A 25,516-nucleotide genomic window follows, 5' to 3' on the forward strand; every position below is an offset into this window, starting at 1 on the left:
AATGAAATTCTATAGCAGAAGAATTATACATACTGGGGGTCCTGGATCCCCCTTTTCTCCAGCAAGTCCATCCCAACCATGTGGTCCATGCTGCCCAGGAAATCCTGGTGGCCCATCAGGTCCTCTGTCTCCCTTGTGCCCTGGAAATAGAGTTCAAAAAATATTCAAACTCATATCAGCAGGAGATAAGGTAGAAAAAAGTGAAGACTAAGGTAGGGACAATAGCCTGGACTCTACTCTGTGTGAGTTGGTAGAGTTTCCCCTGAATAATTCAGTTGCCCAAAGTCATACAAGCCATTCCAAAGCCAGAGGGGAAACGTTCTTTCCCTGGGAGGTGGCATCTGGAGGTGCTAGTCACAGAATCTTCCCCTGCCTGTGGGATGCCAAACATTCTCCTGGCCATGGGGAAACAATTATGGTCTATAGGTACACACTTCCCCTAAGCTAATCAAGCCTTTCTGAAATTATTGTTCTAAGTGGAACTGACAAGGTAGAGCTCTTGTTATCTTTGGTTGTAAGCACTTGGAGTTGCCTAGGAGCATGTACTCCACAGCCCAGAGAAAATCAGTCCACAAGAGAAACTATAGATAGCTCAAGGAAATATGAAAGATGCAAAGAGAGGTCCTGATGCCATTATAAGCCCTGGATCAGACAATCAGACTGTCTTGGTATAAATCCTACATCTGACCTTTCACATTTTGATTAGTAAAGTGAATAAATTAATTCTTCCCCTAAACTACTGTAAATTGAGTTTCCATCATTTACAACCAAAGAATCCTTGACCAACATAGGATACTGTAACACAGTGACTGAACCCTAGGCAAGAGAAAGGTGAACCCAAGTGAACCCAAGTTCACTCCAAAAAGGATTTAAACCTATGACAAAGGACAATTTCTCTTTGCAAATAAGAGATGGGTGGGGGGTGTTGAAGCTCAATATTCATACAACTTTAGGAGGACAGGGAATACTTTTAAGCAATCTCAACAATTGTAAGTTATGTAGAATTGATCCATAGTCACAGGGGAAATTAGTGCAAGAGAATGGTCTATACGTCATTCATAAAATGACAGGATGCTAAGTGATGGATCATGCTCACCTTTAACTCTTGGTACAACCATGTTGCCCTTTGCTCCTTTGCTGCCAGGTGGTCCAGTGGCACCAGGTTTTCCCTTGATGGAAAATCAAAGCAAATAATTAGATTAATCGTGACGGGTCAGAAGTTATTCCCATTTTTGTGTATCTAATCTTTTTCTTCTTCCCTCTCATATCTTATTAAAGATTCTGGCTTAGTATTCTCAGTCTCTTTCTCTTCCCTGCTTCCCAAGGTGTTCCATCTTATAAAACTCTTTAATTGCATTTAACAACTGGTAAAATCTGAACAAGGCCTGTACCTGAATTAATAGAAATGTGTCAGGGATAGCATTGTGGCACAACAGGTTAAGCTGCTACACTTCTGATCCAGCTCCCTACTAATGTGTCTGGGAAGATGTCAGCATAATATGGCTAAGTAATTGGGCCCCTGCCTCCCAGGTGGGAGACCCAAATTGAGTTCTAGGCTCCTAGCTTCAGCTTGGCCCAGCCCTGGCTGTTGCAATTATTTGGGGAGTAAACCAGTGGAAGGATGATATTTTCTCTCTCTCTCTCTCTCTCTCTCTCTCTCTCTCTCTCAATGCCTTTCAAAAAATAAATATTATACTTTGTGTGTCTGTGTGGGTGCAATCTGTTGAAATCTTTACTTAGTATATACTAAGTTGATCTTCTGTATATAATTAAAAATGAATCTTTTTTAAACTTTTATTTAATAAATATAAATTTCCGAAGTACAACTTTTGGATTATAGAGGCTTTTTCCCCCCATAACCTTCTCCCCACCCACAACCATCCCATCTCCCACTCCCTGTCCCATCCCTAAAAATGAATCTTAATGAAGAATGGGATGGGAGAAGGAGTAGGAGATGGGATGGTTTGCGGGTAGGAGGGTGGTTATGGGGGGAAAAACCACTATAATTCAAAAGTTGTACTTTTGAAATTTATATTTATTAAGTAAAAGTTTAAAAAATAAATGAATAAATAAATAAATCTTAAAAGCAATAGAAATGTGTCAATGTTCTGTGGTTATATATCATTAAGGGAAGTTAGGAACACAGTACATGGCATCTCTCTGTGCCACCTCTAGTGAGTCTTGAACTATCTCAAATAAAAATTTATAATGCAAAAAGTTTAATTACCTTGGGCTTTTTAGTGTGTAATTGAAAGAGAAAGGGAAGGTAAGTTAACCACAAAAACTACAGGTAGACATTTAGGGATAAGTGTGTGATGAGTAAGTCATGGAAATAAGGAGATAAGAGAAACTGATTAGGGAGAGAAGGGAAAATAGGACCTTTGTTGTAGCAAATATATTTCTCCTGCAAATGAGTAAATAACTAAAAATAACTAATTTTGGCTGATAAACTCATCATCTTTTGAACTAAGCATTTCTCTGAGACTGGATTATTTGAACAGTGCTTTCTAAGTGTTACATATCATTGAATACTAAAACCACACAACAATTTGGAAATGCACTGTTGACACAGTGGAGAAGCTAAGCATCATATCAAACACTGTTACAGAAACACTCCACACAGCTTAAGTTTGCATATCTAGTGACCTCAGCAATAAAAAAGCGCAGCCAGGCATCTGGCAGGGGTGAAAATGAGCAAACTCGGCTTGGCTCACACAGATGCTGCTTGCTTTTCTTATTTTCATACAATCTAACAATGTGTTCAAATAAGTATAATTACCTTTTTAACTGCCTCAGACTCATGTATAAGCTGTGAGCTATTTATAAAGAGGAAGAGAGGCACAGAACAGAGAAACTCAGTGGCAGCCTAAAGCACATAACGATGAAGATGCCAAAATTGTACACAGCAAGTGCAAAAGCACAACAGGATAAAATGGTTGGGAGCCATTCAATGTTGATAAATAGCTCCACACACTCAGCACAGTATCCTGTAGAATGTCAGTACAGTACAGCATCCTGTTTACAACAATGTCTGTGAGACAGCAGAAACATGGATAGGACAAATTTCTTAGTACAAATAGATAAGTTAGAACAGGAACTTTAGGTATCATAATGTGCGACTGTGGATTGAGTGTTGTTTTAATTCTTATTTTTATTGTATATGCCTAATCATAAGTAACAATGGGAATGCACCCAAGTGTATGGCATCTAGGACTTCATTCAAGAGATAAAGAAAAAAAATACTCTTCTGAAGGATTAACTATCAGGACAGAAAACTGTTCACATAAAAAAAAGGATACAGCAGCATGCTTGAAAAAAAAGATCCTGGTACCATCAAAACATGACCACATCCTGGGAGCCCAGGAAGCTTATTATTGAGTGCATTGGAGATGGAGACTGTACTGAGAATTGCTCTAATGGTCTAGAGATGCAGAATTTCAAGTACTAGAGTCAGACTATAGAATCATTGAGCTCATGAGAAAGAAAAATCACCCCTGCTGCTTTGGACTTCATCACAGAAACATTTTTGAGAACTACAAATTACCAGGCATCACCCTGAGTACTGAGGATACAGCAGTTAGCAAGGCCACCTTGCCTTTGTGGTGCTTAAACTCTAGCGAAACAAATGTTTAACCAAAGAGATTTCTGGAGCAAAACTTAGCAGCTTTGGGATTTAGGGCTACTTTTCACAATTTTAAGGCTCAAGGTCACTAAAGATTTTTGTTAATATAAAAACAAAAGCCTCACAGCAACAAAAATTCCTCTCCACCAGACATGTACAAGATGCCTCATACACAGTCTGGATCAGAGACTGCAGCCGCAGGTTCCCCAGGGGCCACACCCTCCAGGGAAATGTGGCTGGGCTTAGTAGGGACTGGAATCCTTACAATTGCACTGACAGGCACAGCCACTGCAGCAGTGAGAACACACTAACTTCGTGCTCATTAATTTCCAATTTCTCAAGAGAAACCATAAATCTCATGCTCATAATCCAAAAACAAACACCCAAGCAGTTTGGATTGAGCTCTTCAGTTTGCTCTGCAAACTCTTCAGGGGAAGTGACCCTGGCTTCTCATTCATGTACTTGACAGCTCTGAAAATGTATTGCCAAACAATTCTTACCAATCAACCCACATGGTGAACAATGTTGTATCCATTTTGTAAGTGATGCTACTGAAGCTCAGAGAGACCCTGGAGTACATAGATGTCAAGAGATGAAGACAAGAAGCTGGGTCTGCTTGCCCCAGGCCCAAGTGCCTTGCATGGTAGCATCATGATGGGAAACCCCACCCCAGGGAGTACTCCATGGCCAAGGCAATGCATACAAAAACTTGGTTCAATCAAAGGAAAAAAAAGCAAAGACTTTAAGTCTACTGCTCTGTTTTCTACTTCCTTACCATTCTGTGGCTACTGTGGTCAGGGACCAGCAGCTGAGGAGGTAGGAGAGCACCAAGTAGGGATTTTCTGTGATTCCTTCCTGCTCTCTCTGTGCCTTCCTGTTTCCTTTCCATTCCCATTCACAGAACCCAATGGTGTAATCATGGTCCTCAACTATGACTACAGTGTAATGATTTTAATGCAGAGATGTTACATGGACAGAATCACATACAAAACAAAGACATCAGAAATATGGACTGTCTAAAAAACGGTAAGCCCTAGAACAAGTGGATTAAGTGAACTTCATCCATGATAACCCTGAGTAAATTACTGGACTCAAAGATGTCAGCCCTGGGAAGAAACTCCACACAAAACCATAAAGACATTTCAGAACCATTATAATCTTCATTAAGAAATTTAAGTAGCAACACAGACCCAAAATGACCATTGTAAAATGTTGAATTTAAAAAGACTATAATAGCAAACTACTTAATAATTGCAACCATGTTCATTCAATCCATGGGCATTAACAGCCTAGCATCCTATTGAGTAGACTTTGCAAGTGTGCTTTGTACATTTGACAAGGGTAGGGCTGAGATTTTCTGGGTGATAGCTAGGCTCCAAGTTGCCCATGGATTGAGCCTCTTTAATAGACGATAGAAGAGCCATCCCAGCCTCTAGAGAAGTGACCCAGAGGCAGTGACTGTATTCTGAGGGACCGGGCAGCTGAAAGGCTGTGGTTCAACCTGAGTCATTGGTAACCATTAGAGCTCATGGACTCTCTGGCACTAACCATCACATCGACCGAGAAAGCCAAGATTCACATTCTGGCCCTCTCCTTGGAATCCTTCAGTTGACTACCACTGTCCACTTAACCTCTCAATGTGCTGGTCTGATGGGCACCTCAAATTTAAAATGTCCCAATAAGACTGTTTCCTCCCCCCAGAGCCTGTTCTTTCTGATGCCTTCTCCATTTCAGTGTATGACAACTGCCTTCTTCCAACAGCTCAGGTCAAAACTCTTGGTTCTGTCCTCCGTCTCTTTTTCTTTTATCCTATGCCCCATCTAACAACTAGTATGTTGGCTCTGTCTTTAAAATATTCCTAGAATCTGACCACCTCTGACTACAGCCAGCCCTCCACATTACTCTCTCTGCCACAGCATTTTACCAGCTTTACTCAGCATCCTCCCAGCTCAGACCCCCTGCTTCTTCCCTTGTCCCTCTGGACCACAGAGCAAGTGATACACTTAAAACTAAACCCAGATTCATTTTCTTTGTCTCCTTACCTCCCTCCCTCCCCTTAAGACCCCCCAAGTTGTTCTATGTCATCCAGAGTAAATACTCAGATCTGACCCACCTACAAGGCCCTATGCTCTGTAACCCCTCCTAGGCTCCAGCCTTCTCTTTGACTTCATTTGCTCCTATCCTTCCCCTCACGCTCTCCACTCTTGCCACACTAGATGGTGATGGGCTTTGTCGCCACCTGCCATACTAATCTGTGTCCTCTCTGAAGCTCCAGGGGGAGACTGATTTCTGCTCCCTTTTGTGTCCACTCCAACTGGAAGAGTCTGGGAAGTAGTGAGCACTCAATAAATACTACTTAGTTGAATAAATGAATTATGACTGGATGGATAGATGGATGGATAGATGAATTAATATAGATTTTTAGTCATTAATATGATTATAGGTTCAAACCTTAAGAAATATATCACTATAAATTACAAAGAGGCACATGGAATTCTGTATCTGTCTCTCTTAATTAGAAAGACTGTGACAAGCAAGAGTTACTCACTGGTGTCCCTGGAGATCCTTTAGCACCAGGAGGGCCTGGATCACCTTTTTCTCCAAGCCAACCAGGGGGTCCCAAGTCCCCCTTACTGCCATGCCTCCCAGGAGATCCTGGAGGCCCAGGGGGGCCCCCAGGACAATGCTTGCAGGCACAGAGTCCTTCGTCTCCTAGACAGAAGATAAAAGGCAGATTTTTCATATATCCTGTACAAAATCCCCAACAGAAGCTTTACTGCTTAATGCAATACCAACAGTGCAGATAAAGAACAGAAATGATCTGATGTGTACAATTCTTATGCAGGCATTTGATAATATGTGAAGCAGGGGCTGGGGCAGCATGTGGCATGGTATGGGATATTCAGACAGGGGCCATGTGGGATGGTTTTATTATTTCTCAACAAGTGGAGTGTTTTGTGTCTTAAAAAAATCATCCTGGCACTGTGGCTTAGTGGGTAAGACCAACACCTATGGTGCCATCATCCCATATGGGCACTGGTTTCAATCCCAGCTGTTCCACTTCCAATCCAGGTCCCTGCTAAAGCAGTGGAAGATGGTCCAATTCCTTGGGCCCCTGCCACCCACGTGGGAGACCTGGAAGAAGCTCTTGGCTCCTGGCTTTGGACTGGCCCAGCTGCAGCCATTTGTGGAGTGAATCAGCAAATGGAAGACCTCTCTCTCTCTCTCTCTCTCGCTCTCGCTCTGTAACTCTGCCTTTGAAATAAATAAATAAAACTTAAAAAATCATCCTGGCAAATTCTGGGGAACAGCTGATGTCTAAATACTACTAAAGAAACAACTTGTTATTTTTAAAAGTTTAAAATTGGCTTTACTGGCCGGCGCCGTGGCTCAACAGGCTAATCCTCCACCTTGCGGCGCCAGCACACTGGGTTCTAGTCCCGGTCGGGGTGCCGGATTCTGTCCCGGTTGCCCCTCTTCCAGGCCAGCTCTCTGCTGTGGCCAGGGAGTGCAGTGGAGGATGGCCCAAGTGCGCCGGCCACGGCGGCCATTGGAGGGTGAACCAATGACAAAAGGAAGACCTTTCTCTCTGTCTCTCTCACTGTCCACTCTGCCTGACAAAAAGTAAAAAAAAAAATAATAATAATAATAATAATTGGATTTACTGAAGAAACCAAATGAAATTAAAATAAATTGCTTAGAACATAAACCCTGAATGGTTAGGGACACAAAATATTATTTGAGAGAGCATTATTTGCACTGTATTTAAAGTTGAAAATTCACCACAAGGCATTTGCTAATCACCAGGAATGTCAGTCTTAACACACCTGTAGGAAAGTCATACTCAGCTGTGTTTGTGTTCTCATACCCACCCAACCTCAGGTTGAAAAGACACTGAACAATTTAGAGTGGAGAACACAGAGTGATGGACTTTTGATAAATGTGCTCCCATATGGGGCCCACCCACAAAAGGTGGTAGGAAACATTAATACTGCACCATCTCTGCCTCTTTCAAGGAATCAGGGAGACCCCATGCAAAGTCCCCATTTGGGGATAAATTTCACGGCAGGCTGAGTGTCTCCTTTACACTCTAACATAAAAAGTTTTGACTTTTTGGTGACATTTAATCACATCATAGCACCTAAAAGAGGAGGAGTTACAATCTGAATGTGATGTCACATTGCACATCTCATAAATACCACCCCCAATTCTCGCCATGTGGTTGTCCTCGAGAAATTCTGCCTTGGATTCCTACTTGCCTTTTTCTCCCTTTAAGCCTCTTCCTCCTGGAGGACCCATGTTGCCCTTTATTCCATGTGGTCCCGGACGCCCAACACGGCAATATACCACTGTGTGGTGGGGAAGGGGTGGGCAGACAGAGTTACACACAAATTGTAAATGTTTCCTACAGAACAAGCTGCTCTTGCATTCACACCCATTTCCCCTGTGTTTCCCTCCCAGTCCCATTCTTTGTTCCACTCTTTTCCTAGGAGTCTTTCTCTCTATTCTAAGAAAAAAAATACATATAGACCTAGTAACAGTCATGGCATGCTTCTCCTACTGTGACCATTTATAAAGTCATCCTTAATCTCAGCCTTGAATTACCAGGCTGCAAAACAAAGTAATGAATAACAGAAACAAGCAAACCTAGCAAAACCAAACAAATTTAAAACATTGAGTCAGCGTATGGCTAAGATACTCTTCTCTTCAACTATCAATCATTAGTTAATGAAGAAAGCATAAAGCAGGCCTTGCAAAAGCAAAATTTCAGAGAAAGCAAGTTAAAAATGACACATAAGATGCAAACAGTATTCTCCCCAAATCTCAGTAGAAGACAGTAAAAAGAATAAAAAAGTATAAAGAAAAGGGGAGAGGAACCAACAGCAAAAATTTGTAAAAGGATTTAATAGACCCAAAAAAGCAGAACTAATTCTGAGCAGGCAATGGGTAAAGCTAAGAAAGAACCAACTTTTCATCAGAAATGTACCCTAGAACTCAGGAAGTAGAAACTTTGAGGCTCAAAATAAAGAACCAATGAGACCTGTAGATAGCTTTCCCAAAATTGCAACAAGAAATAACAACATACAATGATAACAGTAACAAGAAGAATTGCAAGGAAGAAACAATGTAGCAAGAAGAAAACTTTCAAAGGAAAATATAATTAAAATAGTAGGAGAAATAGGTATTCCTTCCCTGAACACAAACAGACTGCAAAAAGAAAACAATAAATGAGAAGGAGAGCAACAACAAAGTCCTTGGAGATCATACACAGAATATGTATCTTATGATAGCAGAAATTTAAAAATTCATGAGAGTTAGAAGATAGTCATTCTGGAAATCTCCCAGAAATGTTACAGAAAAATGAGGAGGCAGAGAGTAAAGGGGGAGGGTGGGTAAGGAGACATGTAGGATTAGTTTTCTACAAGATGTAGATTAGTTTTCTACAAGAAGATATAAAATACAAAAAGAGGGAAAAAGAGGGGGAAATGGAGAAATGTTTCAATGGAATAGTTTACAAATTTTTTCCAGAAAAGAGAGACATATCTTGGATTGAAATTGTCCAGAGTGCCTGCAGGTAAATGAAATTATACATACATAAAGGCACATAGTAAATTTAACACACCAGAAAACAAAGAAAAGCTCCTATAAGATTCCAAAAATAAGAATCAGTTTCAAACCAAGAATCAAGTATCTAAATGCTGCTGGAGTTCTTGGTAGCAATGCTGGAGGTCAGAAAACAACAGAAAACTCCTAAGAGTAAAAGATTTCTGAACTAGAATTTTATATTTAGCCAGATTATCAAAGTCCTCAGTAGAGAAAGGCATTTTCAGGCAAGTATGATTCCCCCAACTTTATCCTCTTATTTATACCCTTTCTTGGGCAGTATAAAATGAGAGGGTAGACCACCAGGAGTAATACGTGCTGTTAGAAATGGAGGATGTGGAGAAGTGGGGTCAGGCGAGAGAGAAAATTCTGAGGACAAAGGTAAAGGAAGATCTCTAGAGAGCATCTGAGCAACAGATCAAAAGTGCAACCTGACCTAATTTGAATAAGTAAAAAAAAAAAAAAAACCTCCAGAAGAGATTTATTCAAAGAGATAATACTGATAGAATATTTAATGAGGTAGAGTACATAATGATGAGATTTACATAATACTGGATGATTTGAGGTTAAGTTAATAATAGGTATGCTGAAAGCCAAACAAACATACCAAAAAAAAAAAAAAAAAAAAGAAAAGAAAAGAAAAGAAAACAAAAGACACTTTGTAAAATGTTGTGCTTGGAAAAGTAATAATACATACTATTATGGCTCAGCTAGTGCATTTTACTTATACAACCATTCAATGTAAACACTGAATGTTTATGTAAGCAAAACTATAGCAATAAATGTATCAATAGCTATGGAAGTAGAAAATGTACATATTTTTTGGAATGGTAATGAATGAAAGCCCAACTTGATTTCTATAGGAGGAAGTCAAAAGATAATGCTCAAACTGAAATATTAAGAAGTAGAAGTGCAAGTATGCTGAATGGCAATAGAGAAGCAAATAAGAGATCTGGCTGCAGGGGTTGTAACCATTGCCTCAGAAGATGAAGAAGCAGGAATGGGGTTGCACTGATTTTTCAGTTCCTCAAAACAGACCTGGTAGAACAGTCTGACTCTCAAACCCAGTACTATATAATGCCAATAAAAATTAAAACCATACTTAAAACTGTATTAACTTACAAAATTCTATTATTCACTATTAAATTCACAATGGAACAATTGCACATACTTTAATTGATATCATAGTCTAATTTCATTTTGTTTACACAAGAGCTTTAACTTTTAACATATTTAGAAATGATACCACAGATGTCCAAGGCAGCATAAACACTACTGAATGTGAACAAAGAGAACTTCACCATCTGATCCTGGGGGGCCTTGCAGCCCTGGTGCTCCAGGAAGGCCGGGTGATCCTGGCTTCCCTGGTCTCCCAGGAGCAGAATCAGGTCTCCCAGGAATGCCAGCTGCCCCTGGAAGGCCTGGAGGACCAGGAGACCCCTGTGGTCCAGGGGGTCCAATCATGCCTGCAAAAGAAATTGAGAATAAAAACAACATTTATTCTTAGAATACATGTTTTTGTAGAAGAAATCAAAGTCAGTATGTTCTTCCTTAGATCACAGACTTTTTAAGGGAAATTGGTGGAGCTGGAGAACACTGTGCTCAGTGAAATCATTGCATGACCTCACTTTTATTCAGAATCTCATATACAGGAGTAGAATGACAGCTGTCAGGGACTAGAGAGTGTGGTGAATGGAGTGATGTTGGCCAAAGGGTAACAAGTCTCAGTTATGCCAGATGAGTAACTTCTGGGGACCTAATATATGGCATGGGGATGATAATTCACAATTCTGCACTGCAGCTATTTTTTCTTAAGATTTATTTGAGAGGGAGAGGCAAGGGCAGAGAAAGAGAGGTCTTCCATATGCTGGTTCACTTCCCAGATGGCTGCAATGGTCAAAACTGGGCCAATCTGAAGCCAGGGGTCAGGAGCTTCTTCTGGGTCTCCCACTTGGGTACAGAGGCCCAAGGACCAGGGCCATCTTCTGCTGCTCTCCTAGGCACATTAGCAGGGAGTTGGATCAGAAGTGGAACAACCGTGACTTGAACCAGTGCCCATATGGAATGCTGGCACTGTAGGCTGTGGCTTTACCTGCTATGCCACAGCTCTGGTCTCTGTATTGTAGCTTTGAAATTGCTAGGAGAGTAGAGCTTCCTTCCTTACTTAGTAAGTTAAATCTTACTCCCCTGCACTCTCCACCACCACACACACAGAGCAGAACTATGTAGAAGTGTCAGATATGCCATCAGCTAGAATGTGACAATCATTTGCCAGCATATATGTATATCGCAAAATCAAGTGGTAAAATAAATCTTTAAAAAGATATACAATTTTCATGTCAGTGATATTGCAACAAAACTGCTCCTTATTCAAGATGACAGTGCTCAGAAGAAGTAGAAAAAAACAAGTGATGGGGAAGAGTGAGGGAGAAAACAGCAGAGGAAACTCTATGTAAACTGGAGGAACACTGTGGACCTACGTGACCTGCACAATTTAGGAACCCATCAGGAGAGAGCCTCCACACTAGCATGGGAGACTGAGGTATTCCTGAAAGCAGACACTCCACTAATTCACTCAGACATGGTTCAAAGATAAAAGACACTAAAGAAAAAAAAAAAAGAAAACCACAAATAAGAAATAAACAAACATCCCCACAAATGCCAAATAACAAACAAATCAATCCAAGAAACAGGAATAACAAAGACAACATGAAACCCCCAAAAGAACAAAACACCTCAATACTAGATTGTGAAGATGATGAGACTGAAGAAATGCTAGAAATGGAATTCAAAAAATGTATCATAGGATTACTTAGAAGTAATCACAAGCAAATGCATGAACTAATGAAATCCACACATGACATGAAAGAAAATTTCTCCCACGAAATTGAGATCTTAAAGAAAAGTCAAAATGAAATCTTGGAAATGAAGAATACAATAGAACAAATAAAAAATGCAGTGAAGAATCTACAACAAAATAGGTGAAGCAGAAGAAAGAATATCTGACTAAGAAGACAAACCACGTAAAACTATGCAGTCATACCAAACACAAGAAGAAGAAATTAAAAACCTAAAAGCATTGTTGAGAATCTATAGGATACTATCAAATGATCCAACATATGGGCTCAAGGAGTTCCTGAAGGCATGGAAAGAGAGAAAGGATTAGAAGGCCTTTTTAGTGAAATAATAACAGAAAATTTCTCAAATTTGGAGAAATAAAGGGACATCCAAGTACAAGGCAGCACATAGAACCAATAATAGACATGACCAGAAAAGATCTTCACCACAACATATTGTAATTAAACTCTCCACAGTAAAAGACAAAGAAGAGATTCTAAAATGTGCATGAGAGAAACACCAGATTATGTTCAGAGGATCTCCATGAGACTCACAGCCGACTTTTCATCAGAAAACCTACAGTCTAAGAGAGAATGGCAAGATATATTCCAAGTCTTAGGATAAGAAAACTGTCAACCCAGAATCCCATAAACTGCAAAGCTCTCATTTGGGAATGAAAGTGAAATAAAGACCTTCCATGACAATCAGAAAGAATTGGTCACCAACCTTCCTTAAGCAGATGATGTTTGTTGCCTACAAGAAACATATCTCATCAACAAAGATGCACACAGACTGAAAGTGAGAGGATAGAAAAAGACATTCCAGGCTAAAGAAACCCAAAAAGAGCTGGTGTAGTCATTATAATATGAGACAAAATAGACTTTAACAGAAAAACTGTTAAAAGAGACATAGAAGGACACTAAATAATGATTAAGGGATCAATTCAACAGGAAGATGTGACTATTATAAATATATTATATGTACCTAATTATATGGCACCTGGCTATTTAAAAGAAATGTTAAGGGATCCAAAGGGAAACATAGATTCAAATGCAATAGTAATGGGGGATTTCAATACCCCACTTTCAGCAATGGACAGATCAACCAGACAGAAAATCAGCAAGGAAACAGCAGTTAACTGATAAACAGATTCAATGAATCTAAGGGATATCTATAGAACTGTTCATCCTACAGTTGCAGAATACATATTATTCTCACCTGTGTATGGAACTTTCCCTAGGATTGACCACATGCTAGGCCATTAAACAAGTCTCAGCAAATTCAAAAAAATCAAAATCATACCATGCATCTTCTCAGACCTCAATGCAATGAAGTTGGATATCAGCAACTCAGTAATCTCTAGAGCATACGCAAACATATGGAGAATGAACAACATGCTCCTGAATCAACAGTAGGTTATAGAAGAAATCAAAAGAGAAATCAGAACTTTGCTGGAAACAAATGAAGACAACAATACAACAAATCAGTACTTATGGGATACAGTAAAATCAGTGTTAAGAGGAAAGTTTATAGCAATAGGTGCCTACATTAAGAAATTGGAAAGGCACCAAATAAGCTATCAATGCATCCCAAGGATCTAGAAACACAACAGCAAACCAAACCAAAACTAGTAGGAGAAAAGAAATAATTAAAATTAGATAAGAAATCAACAAAATTGAAACAAAAATACAAAAGATCAGCAAAACAAAGAGCTGTTTTTTTGAAAAAATAAACAAAATTGACACCCCTTTGGCCCATCTAACCAAAAAAAGGAGAGAAAAGATCCAAATCAATAAAATTAGAGATGAAAAGGAACTGTAACAACACACATCACAGAAATAAAAAGAATAATCAGAAATTACTACATAGAGCACTATGCCAGCAAACTGGGAAAACTAGAAGGAATGGATAGACTCCTGGACACATGCAACCTACCTAAATTGAGCCATGAAGACATAGAAAACCTAGACAGACTCATTACTTAGAAATTGAATCAGTAATACAGACTCTCTCAACAACAACAACAAAATAAAACTCTAGACCAGATGGCTTCACTGCTGAATTCTAATAGACTTTTAAAGAAGAAATAACTCCAGTTCTTCTCAAGTTATTCAAAACAATTGAAAAGGAGGGAATCCTCCCAAATTCTATGAAGCCAGCATCACCTTTACTCCTAAACCCAGAAAAGCTGCAATACAAAAAGACAACTGCAGACCAATTCCCTGTTGAACACAGATGCAAAAATCCTCAACAAAATTCTGTCCAAGTGTATCCAACAACACAACGGAAAGATCATTCACTTAGACCAAGTGAGATTTATCCCTAGTATGCAGGGATAGTTCAACATTCGCAAATCAATCAACAGGATACATCACATTAACAAACTGAAGAATAATAACCACATGGTTATCTCCTTAGATGCAGAGAAAGCATTTGATAAAATACAACATTCTTTCACGATGAAAACTCTAAGCAAATTGGGTATAGAAGGAACATTCCTCAATCATGGCAATTTATGAGAAACCCACAGCCAGCATCCTATTGGATAGGAAAAAGTTGGAAGCATTCCCACTGAGATCCCAAACCAGACAAGGATGCCCACTCTCACGATTGCTATTGAATATAGGCCTGGAAGTTTTAGCCAGAGCCATTAGACAAGAAAAAGAAATCAAAGAGATTAAAATTGGGAAAGAGGAAGTCAAACTATCCCTATTTGCTGATGACATGATTCTATATAGAGAGGATTCAAAAGACTCCACTAAGAGACTATAGGAACTCACAGAAGAGTTGGTGAGGTAGAAGGCTATAAAATCAATACACAAAAATCAACAGCTTTTGTATACATAGTCAATGCTGTGGCTGAAAAAGAACTTCTAATATTGATCCCATTCACAATAGCTACAAAAAAAAATCAAATACCTTGGAATAAATTTAACCAAGCATGTCAAAGATCTCTATGATGAAAATTACAAAACTTTAAAGAAAAAATAGAAGATACAAAAAAATGGAAAAATCTTCCATGTTTATGGATTGGAAGAATCAATATCATCAAAATGTCCATTCTTCTGAAAGCAATTTACAGATTCAATGTGATACCAATCAAAATATCAAAGACATTCTTCTCAGATCTAGAAAAAATGATGCTGAAATTCACATGGAGGTACAGGAGACCTTGATAGCTAAAGCAATCTTATACAACAAAAACAGTGCTGGAATCATCACAATACCAGATTTCAAAACATCCTACAAGGCAGTTATAATCAAAATAGCCTGGTACTCATACAAAAATAGATGGATAGACCAATAAAACATAATAGAAACACCTGAAATCAATCTACAACCAACTTATATTTGACCAATGAGCTAAAATCTATCCCTGGAGCAAGGACAGTCTCTCCAAGAAATGGTGCAGAGAAAACTGGATTTCCACATGCAGGAGTATGAAGCAAGACGCCTACTTAACACCATACACAAAAATCCATTCAAAATGGATTACAGACCTAAATCTATCACCTGATACAATCAAATTACTAGAGAACATTGGGGAAACCTTGGCACAGGCAAAGATTTCTTGGAAAAGACCCCAGAGGTACAGGCAATCAAAGCTAAAATCAACAAATGGGATTACATCAAATTGAGAAGCTTCTGTGCTGCAAAAGGAACACTCATGAAAGTGAAGAGGCAACTGACAAAACGGGAGAAATTATTTGCAAACTGTACAATTGATAAAAGATTAACAGTCAGTCCCAAAGGGATAAATACCATATGTTTTCCCTGGTCTGTGATACCTAGTAGAGCACCTAAAAGGAAATCTGTGGAAGTGACATTGACACTTTGACAAGGAATGACTTGAACAGCCCTTGTCTTTACTGTTAAGGAACAGCTTTTCTTTTTTCTTCTTAATGGAGAATGGGACTGGAATGGAAGAGGGAGGAGGAAGTGGAGTGGAAGTGGTTGGGTGGGCAGCTGTGATGAGAAGAATCCTAAAGTTGTACTTAAATATTCATACTCATTAAATAAAACATTTATTTTGGAAAAAAAATACAAATGGGCCATTTCTCGAGGTATGAGACTGTCAATGGAATAAACCGATAGTTTGCTGACTTTCTGTGCTGAAGACAGGGTAATAGCTTAAAAATAAATCCCTAAAATAACACACACACACACACAAACATACATGAATAACTTTTTTTTTCCACAAAGAAAATTACTGGCCACTGAAGCAGGAGTTATAGCACAATAACCTGAATAAACTGTACTTGATAAAAGAAAGGAAAAATAGGCCGGCGCCGTGGCTCACTAGGCTAATCCTCCGCCTTGCGGTGCTGGCACACCGGGTTCTAGTCCCGGTCGGGGCACCGATCCTGTCCTGGTTGCCCCTCTTCCAGGCCAGCTCTCTGCTGTGGCCAGGGAGTGCAGTGGAGGATGGCCCAAGTCCTTGGGCCCTGCACCCCATGGGAGACCAGGAGAAGCACCTGGCTCCTGCCATCAGATCAGCGTGGTGCGCTGGCCGCAGCGCGCCTACCGCGGCAGCCATTGGATGGTGAACCAACGGCAAAAGGAAGACCTTTCCCTCTGTCTCTCTCTCACTGTCCACTCTGCCTGTCAAAAAAAAAAAAGAAAGAAAGAAAGAAAGGAAAAATGTAGTTCTAAAGCAGCTGAATATCCCAGCTATCAATGTTAGACTCCTGTGAAATATGTACACAGGTGGAAGTCAACAGATTGGGGGAATTTCTTAACTTCTCCCCACTCTTTAGGGTTATTGGATAAGAAATCCATTTTATTTAATTATAATTATTATTTCTCCAATCTTTCTACACTAGTAACTTGGTGAAAATAATAGGAATAAGCATATCAGCATGTTCAGTGGATAAAAAACAGACTCATATAATCATCCATGTAGGACATAAAATGCCATCCATTTCACAGCTGCCCAGGCTGGTGAGGAAGCATGGAGGTATCCAGTTTGAATCCAGCCTGGCTCCCTGTAGTCACGGCAATTTCAGTTAGTAATTTTACTTATGGACTCCTCTGCATCTGTGTTATAGGTTTGTTATAAATGTTAAATCCTCTTATGGACTCCTCTGCATCTATGTTATAGGCTTGTTATAAATGTTAAATCAGTAATCCTGCAAGGAGCTTAGGAACATCCCAACGGTCACAAATGCTCAGTGAATGCACAGATGTCCAGTGTGTTCAGATGAGGTCAGAACGTATCCTGCACAGCAGGTCGTTACCCCCAATCCCCGCGACATCCCACTCCTCCTTGCTGGTGTTTCTGTCTTAATGAGAGTATAACAGTAGAAAACCTTCATCTGAGAGTGGCTGCTTCTCATAGCTTCTGCCTAAGCCTGCCTGCTCAAAGAATCTCTTCATGAAAGGTTGCACTTTTCAATGTTGGCAGCCAGGACAGCTCTGGCCTCTTGTGCTCTTAAAAACTTGATATTTCCCTATCAAAAAGTGGGGTTTTGCCTCCCCTAAAATGCAGCAGCTTTGAAAGGTGGTTCAACTTCTACCCTGTGAGCTCAAGCACTTGGGACCAGAGTCCTGAGCTGCCACACAAGTAATCTCACTGCCCTGAAGACCGCATGTTGTAGGAAGCCTAACTTAAGTCCAGAGCCCACATAGAGAGGCCCAGAGACCACATGGGAGATGTAGGAGAGAGATGCCCCAGCCAGGCCTTATCTTTCAGGTCCAGCTGCTATGTGACTGCAATCATACAGAAAAATCCCTGAGCCAGTATTACTCAGCTTAGCTCTTGGTGAACTCTTGAACTGCAAAGGGAGGGAGGGGCAAAGTACTGATCCTTGTTGTTTCAAACCATGTTGTGGGTAATTTGTTCAACAATAGGCAACTCAAAATTTGTCAGTCATCAATAACACAACATTCTGGTTAAATGAATGGCTATCAATCATTATTGCATGCATATCTACTGGGGCTTCACATGAATTTGTAAACATTATCTTTACTCCTCATGTCACCCTGAGAAGTTTATATCTTCTTATAGATAACACACTGAAGGTTTAGGACAAATATGAGTAATGATGTTAATAGCTAACATATTGCATCTTTATTGCATGTCAGGTGGTATTCTTAAAACAATTTATTTATTTATTTGCAAGGCAGAATTGGGGGGGGAGCAGAGAGAAGGAGAAAGAGAGAGAGAGAGAGCTCTTCCATCTCCTGGTTTACTCCTCAGATGGCCACAATGACCAGGGCTGGACCAGGCTGAGGCCAGGAACCAACAGTTTCAACCAGGTCTCCCATGTGGGTGGCAAGGGCCCACACACTTGGGTTGTATTCTACTACTTTTCCAGGAAAATTAGCAGAGAGCTGAATCAGAAGCAGAGCTGCAGAGACACGAACTGGTGCCCATATGAGATGCCAGTATCCCAGGCAGCAGCTTTACTTGCTATGCCACAATGCCAGCCCTTACCAGGTGGTATTCTAAAGACCATATACATATTACTTCTTTCAACCCTAACAAAATCCTGCTTTACAGATGAATATACTGGTTGAATAACTATCCACATAGCTTGTAAGCAGTAGAAACTGGAATGCTTTTGGTCCACAAATAAACCAAGAATATGTTACTACATTACACTGTATTATGTGGACTCCACCACATGACAAGGCTTAGACTCAATTAGAAATGTCCAACTCCAAGACTCTGCTTACTGCATGGAAAATACTGTAAATACTCATGAGACTAAATATGTGTGGTAAGAGGCATCGACTTTGTGGTACTCAGAACAAATGGACTTAGATGTGGTGCCATCTTGTCTTCCTGCCATTACTAAGAGCCAGCTGGGATTCCACAACCACTAGATGGCCCCATGATGTCTGCTGAGTCATTCCAGTGCTGGGGAGCACGTTTAACCTTCTTGCAACAGGATGGAACATTGCAGCCTCGAGTACCCACTAGCAGAACATGAAATCAATCAAGTTATAGCCAGTACTAAAAAAAAAAAAAATTATGAAAATGAAATAAATAGAAAACAGAATACATCAGGTCAGCATTTCAGCACAGAAGGATAAACCATGGCTTAGGAACACTAGTTCTAGTCCCAGCTACTCTGCTACTGATCCAGTTCTACGCTAATGTGCCTGGGAGGGCAGAAGAAGATGGCCCAGGTACTTGGGTCCCTGTCACCCAAGTGGGAGACCCATATAGAGTTCCAGGCTCCTGGCTTCAGACTGGCCCAGCCCACACTATTGCAGCCATTTGAGCAGTGAAAGAGCAGATGGAAGATTCTCTCTCTCTTTCTCTCTTCCCTCCCTCCCTCTCTCCCTCCCTTACTCTTACTCTTTGTCACTCTGATTTTCAAATTAATGAAATAAATCTTTAAAAATAAAGAAAATAGTTCATGTTATGCCAATAAGGTATTATTTTGTAAAATTTAAGTTTCAATCATCTGTATATGTGCATACTATATATATTGGTATGGTTGTGTAATATAAATCCAATGCAAAATAAAATGCATTTTTAATTATGTGTCATGGTCAAGATTTGAAAGCTTTTAAATTCATTTTGAAAAGGCTTCTGGAATCAAGAGAGTTCCTGTATATTTGGGTTTGAATTTTCTAGAGCCACTTGTTAATTGCTACCCTTAAGTTGTTATTTCAAGCTTCTGGAGACACTACTTTATTGTAAATAAGCTTGAAGGTAGAAATTTAAACCAGAGTAAGTACTTTTCAGACAGCAGAATTCTCTACATGGTTCATGGAATCCTGGGCCAATTAAACCAAGATTATGCTGTCTAAAAGCTAAAGGAACCAGAGAAAATCTATCACTTTTGTGGTCATCAGATCTTACATAGTGAAAACAAGATTCAAGGAAGATTAAAGTTTTATTTTTAGTGAATGAGTAACTTCTTACTCCCCAATATAAATAACAAGAGACCCGGGCTAGAGAAAATGACATTTATCCAAGACTTTTTAATCAGTTCTTCAGGGTTCAGAGGATGCAAAACTCTCTAGCCTTCTATTCCTAGGAATATTAGTCAGCACAGACCTGAAAGTGTTCAAAATCCTTTGTCAATGGGGTTGTTTTCTGGGCTTTTTGGCCAATGTCACCAGGTCTTATGGTTTTCTTGATTTTGCTTTCATTTTGGGGGAATAAGAAAGGTCTTTTTTTTTTTTTCTTAAAGTAAAGCTGCATCTTAATTTTATTTTTTATCATAATTTTTATTTCCATATTTCATGTAGGAGATTTAAGTTGGGCTATAGGTGGATGAATAGAACTTTGCAAGTACATATCACAGGGAAAGCCTTCAGGAGGGTGGGAAAACAAGAGGAAATATTGAGTTTCCAATCTATGTGCCTATGAATCTCATGGAAGTCCTGTTTAAACCCATGCATTCCTCCCAACATCCTATGGTGCTGATGGACTACTGTCGTGTTGCAGGGGAGGAACCTGTTTTTCTTCTAAGTAAGTGATTGGTTGATTGGAGTGAGTGAGTGGTTCTAAATGCTGGTTGCCCATTAGAAATGCAGGGCCCACCCTCCCCGAGAGTTTAATATTCCTGGTCTGAGGTGAGCCCAGGCCTCAGCATTTTTTAAATACTCCTAAGGATTTCAATGTCAAAGCTAGAGTTGAGAACTCTGGTGCAGAAATTGATGTAGGAAATCTGGCATGTAGAAAAACCAGTGGATTTGTACCTGTACAGGCTTCCCCAGGTCTGCCTGGTGGACCTGGGAGGCCAGGTGGTCCAAAGGCCCCCATCTCGCCAAAGCGGCCAGGGAACCCAGGGTCCCCAGGAGGACCTGCCAGAGATAATGAGATATGTGAATAAACAAATCTACGTATAAGTGATAGAATTCAGACACATGACTTTGGGTGAGGCCAGGTAAAGTCTAAGGAGAAGACCCTTGAATTTCTTGCTATATTTTAAGTGGAATATCATAGATTGAAACACCCATGGCTGCCCTCCCTCTGCAGCTGCAGCAACTTTGAGGGGAGCTCTCTTTGTTTTTGAACGATACAGCATTTGGCAGGTGTTAGTCAAATGGTATATATTTTTAGCAGTTAAAGAAAACTACTTTCTAATAGTTGACATCTAAAAATCCCAAGATACAGTTTATCTAGTGAAATGAAATCTAACATCTCCCACTGGCAGAAATGAGCCAAGACGTACATCTCCACATGCACCTGTGTGTGGTTCATGGTAATGTTCACATACTGAGCCCAGTGTGCAAGCTACTGAAATACTGGGCTCGAGTCCTCTGTGGGGAGTCACCCAGGTCTCATTTCCACACAAACTGTGGAGGAACTGAACAGGACACAAACCTTTGAGTGGAAGAGATGGAGTTGCCAAAACACCTGGTGGTCCCGGGTGCCCGCGGTCTCCAGGATCTCCCTGAAATCATTCATTTGTTCACTTTGCTTAGAAATATCAGCATTTTACTCATGTTGTCTGGCATTGGACACTAGGGGAACCATGTGTACATTCATACACATAAAGACTGCATATTGCCTAGAAAAATGAGAGATTCACAGAGTTCCTAGAGGCATCAATCAGCCACCTACAGGGGCATCAATCGGCTACTTACACGTATGTGTCAATAATGGACTCACAAAGCTCTCCCAAAAGGAAAAGGTTCACTCCAACAAAATTATTCCACACCCATCAATTACATACCTCTGAAGTCACTATCAATTTCTTGATAACACTATGTCTAACTTGGTACTCTAGGACAAAGCATTTATTTAGCTGGAAGATCTGAATCTACACTTCATTTCAACAACAAATTTTGGCCTCCTTGATTGTGTGTATTTAATGCTCTCATCGTTTGCCCTGAGAAGGAGCTGAATGTGAGGCCACAAAGCTTTCCAGAATCCTGTTTTTCATCTCAGTCCTGTCAGCATAGGCTTCTTGAAACTATCGTTTACGTTCAAAGGGATTGCTTCTCAAAAGTAAAGCAAACACACTCATGCTGAAGATGAGAACAGTATAATCACTCATCCAAATGTACCATGTGAATTAAAGCAGTATATATAAAATTAACTCTGTCTCTTCCAAAGGTTAACACTTTTGAATGATTCTTTGAAAAACTTTTTTTTCAAATAAGTGAACTAACACGAGGGATATACAATTTTTTCAGGATATCCTCAAATGGTCTCACTTTTTTACCTTAGGGCCAAGAAATCCAAACTGCCCAGGTGCTCCAACCAGGCCTCGTTCTCCCTACAAACAAGCACAAACATGTGGTTCTGTTTTTCTTTGAGTGAGGGATGAGCTCATTCTCATTACCCTGAACAACACATGCTCACTGAGACTCTGAGTCTGAACACTGCTCCTGGGTTGCATCAGATATTTATTTTTTCTCAGTTTTTGCAGCGACAGCTAAACCCTGCAATCCATGAAATTAATGTTTCCACTTTCCCAGTTACCATAAGTGTGCATGCAACAGTACAATTCCCAATGACACTGAATGGCAGAGCTGCATTTACAAATGAAAACGTAATTATCATATCCATAATGGGGTACATTTACCTTCAGTCCTGGGAAACCTGGAGATCCATAGGAACCCGGGTCACCCTAATAAATTCACAAAAGCAACACAAACAGAATTAAATTACAGTACAGGAACCAGACTATGGCAACATTTTTTAACTTACCAGATTATTCCATGGATATTTAGTCTTGTTTGCAAAGGTAGTTGAATAAAAGGAATAAGCGCAAAACTAGATCCCATGTCTTTATAGCAGCTACTGCATTAATAATTAGTTTTATTTTAAAAATTCACATAAAATTACCCATGTTTTAACTAAGAACAGATTTTCATTGCTGTTGCTTTTGCAGTTTTAATCTATTTAGCACTATTGTTGCTTGCAGTAGGCAAGATATGTTTGAAGTCACTGAAAATAATTTGTCCGGAAATAAATAGGTGTTTGGTACATCAGCAACAATAAAAATGACCATGGAAGGCAATATTTCCCCCATTCAGTGCTAAACGTGCAGCCAAACAAACTCAATGCCATGCCAGCTGGTCTGCCTACACGGTGACTCTGAATGGGCATTCCATTAGTGACATTCACGATGATGTTTGGGGTCTGACATTGTCCTTTTGTCTTAGCTACTGCCTCTAGATCAGCACCATGTTTTATCAAACAGATTCAGATTAACTATTCCAAGCAACTGTCACATTGATACTGAGCCAGACAGGAGATGTCACAATCCCGTTACTTACCCCCCACTTCCTCCATCTTCTGCTCACCTATTTTGTCTAAATGATATCAATTGGCTATCACACAATTATTTTCCAAAATATTTCACTCATTTGAGTTATTCTCTACTTCCCGAGCTCATAGGAATATAGATCTAGGCTTACAAAAATGTGACAGATGCCTCCAAAGCCACAGAAGTTAATGATGACCAAGTCTCACCCGAGGTCCTGGGAATCCAGGAATACCTTTCTCTCCTTTTGCCCCAACACCAGGTTTGCCCTTTAAGAGATGACAATATTTAGAGAGATTAAAGCAATAGTATGTCAGCAATATGAAAAGTGAAAACAGAATGAAAAACAAAATTATTACCAACAGCTTACAGAAAACAACCACTTTAGAAGTCCTATAGGATTATAATAAAACAGTTTTAAAAAAAAGGTCTAGTGATATGCATTACAGCTAAAGCACTGATAAAAACCAGGCAAAATAAAATTTTATGTGAAGATAGTATATCATACAATTGGGGAGGAGGAGGGTACTTAATAAAAATACCTTGGGTCCTGGGGGTCCTGGCAGTCCAATCATTCCAGGAATTCCTTTTAAACCCTAAAAAATTACAATGAATATAATCTGGCTTACTCTTATTCTTTAACTTAGTGAATTCCATCTCTGAAAAACCCATTTCACTAGTTTTTTTTTCTTTCAACAACCTGTTTCACTAGCTTTTGAAAATAAGGGATTACTGCTGACCTGTCACTAACTAGCACTTAGAAAATTGGCACCACCTGCACCACTTCTCCATGTGAGAAGTGAGGGGGCAGGTGAGTGAACCACCATGGAACCAGGACAGCAGGGCAGTTAGGGAAGTAGCCATTGACATAAGTGGCCCTTTCTGGGCAAGGTAGAGAAATTTAACCATGTAACCAAAAAGTGACCACAGAGTCTGCTTGTGGTATTGGAGCTATCATGACGGAGGCTGACAGAGGGGTTAATATGTGTCAAGAATTCATGGCATGGGGCTGGCACTGTGGTGTGGCCTGTAAAGCCACTGCCTGCAGCACAGGCATCCCATATGGACACCAGTTTGAGGCCCAACTGCTCCACTTCTGAACCAGCTCCCAGCTAATGCAGCTGAGACAGCAGCAGAAGATGACCCAAATGCTTGGGTCCCTACATCCACCAAAGTGACCCAGAAGATGCTCCTGGCTCTGGATTTGGATCGGCCCAACTCCAGCCATTGCCTCCATCTGGGGAGTGAACCAGTGGATGGAAGATTTCTCTCTCTCTCCCTCCCTCCCTCCCTCCCTCCCTCCTTCTCTCTCTCCCTCCCTCCCTTCCTCCCTCTCTCTCTCTCTCTCTCTGCCTTTCAAATAAATAAATCTTCAAAAAACAATAAAAAGTCTATGGTGTGCCCCATTTGGCAGCTTGAGTCAGGTCTGCCTTTTTTTTATTCAACTCTGCAGTTGAGTAAATCCAAGAGCACTGGTACCTTCCCAGCCTCAATTTTCCACTCTGAACAATGGCGCTAACAATAGTACTGACCTAGGCAGGTAGCTTTGAGATCAGTGTGGTGATGCACAAAATGTTGCTGCTGCAGGTACATGTTCAGAGGCTGCTTTCTCTTACTATACAAAAGTGACATGTGGATTTGAGACTTACCTTTTCTCCTTTGTAGAGACTAAAGTCAGGTGGCTCTACCAGCAGGGTGGGTCCAGGCGAACCTTGCTGGCCAACCTCACCCTTTAAAAGAAAAATCAAGAAAATAGGAATTGTGTATGAATCTATGGTTCGAAGACTTTCAGCCACATAATTTGGTATAACCTGTTTTGTCAAGTAGATCACGAACTTCAAATATAAATCATGGAAGATGCATTATGCAATTTCAAATGATATTTGTTACTTTCTTACTAATATGTAATACATACTTTTTTTAAAAAATAAACTTAGAGGGGCCAGCTCTGTGGTGTAGCAGGTAAAGCCACCGTTTGCAGTGACGGCATCCTGTAGGGGTTCCGGTTGGAGTCCCGGCTGCTCCACTTCCAATCCAGCTCTCTGCTATGGCCTGGGAAAGCAGTGGAAGATGGCCCAAGTCTTTGGGACTATGTACCCACGTGGGAGACCTGGAGGAAGCTCCTGGCTCCTGGCTTCAGATTGGCTCAGCTCTGGCTGTTGCAGCCATCTGGGGAGTGAACCAGCAGATGGAAGACCTCTCTCTCTCTCTGCCTCTGCCTCTCTGTAACTCTGCCTTTCAAATAAAATAAATGAATCTTTAAAAAATAAAA

At 40.2% G+C, this 25,516-nt stretch overlaps 1 protein-coding gene across 5 annotated transcripts in view; it reads right to left on the reverse strand.

The window, feature by feature from the left end:
- COL4A4 (collagen type IV alpha 4 chain) overlaps positions 1-25,516 on the reverse strand; it is a 165,933-nt gene that overhangs the window by 65,947 nt on the left and 74,470 nt on the right. For all 5 annotated transcript variants that reach the window (XM_062192960.1, XM_062192969.1, XM_062192941.1 and 2 more), the window contains 12 exons: positions 24,894-24,974; positions 23,787-23,840; positions 23,454-23,513; positions 22,561-22,605; positions 22,198-22,251; positions 21,354-21,423; positions 20,726-20,830; positions 10,528-10,692; positions 7,882-7,971; positions 6,171-6,334; positions 1,097-1,169; positions 34-140 (listed from right to left, as the gene is read on the reverse strand). In XM_062192960.1, coding sequence (XP_062048944.1) covers positions 34-140; positions 1,097-1,169; positions 6,171-6,334; positions 7,882-7,971; positions 10,528-10,692; positions 20,726-20,830; positions 21,354-21,423; positions 22,198-22,251; positions 22,561-22,605; positions 23,454-23,513; positions 23,787-23,840; positions 24,894-24,974 — 1,068 coding nt within the window. The remainder of the gene's footprint in view (positions 1-33; positions 141-1,096; positions 1,170-6,170; positions 6,335-7,881; positions 7,972-10,527; positions 10,693-20,725; positions 20,831-21,353; positions 21,424-22,197; positions 22,252-22,560; positions 22,606-23,453; positions 23,514-23,786; positions 23,841-24,893; positions 24,975-25,516) is intronic.

This window comes from Lepus europaeus, chromosome 1 (genome assembly GCF_033115175.1).
Source record: "Lepus europaeus isolate LE1 chromosome 1, mLepTim1.pri, whole genome shotgun sequence".
NCBI classification, from domain to species: Eukaryota; Metazoa; Chordata; class Mammalia; order Lagomorpha; family Leporidae; genus Lepus; species Lepus europaeus.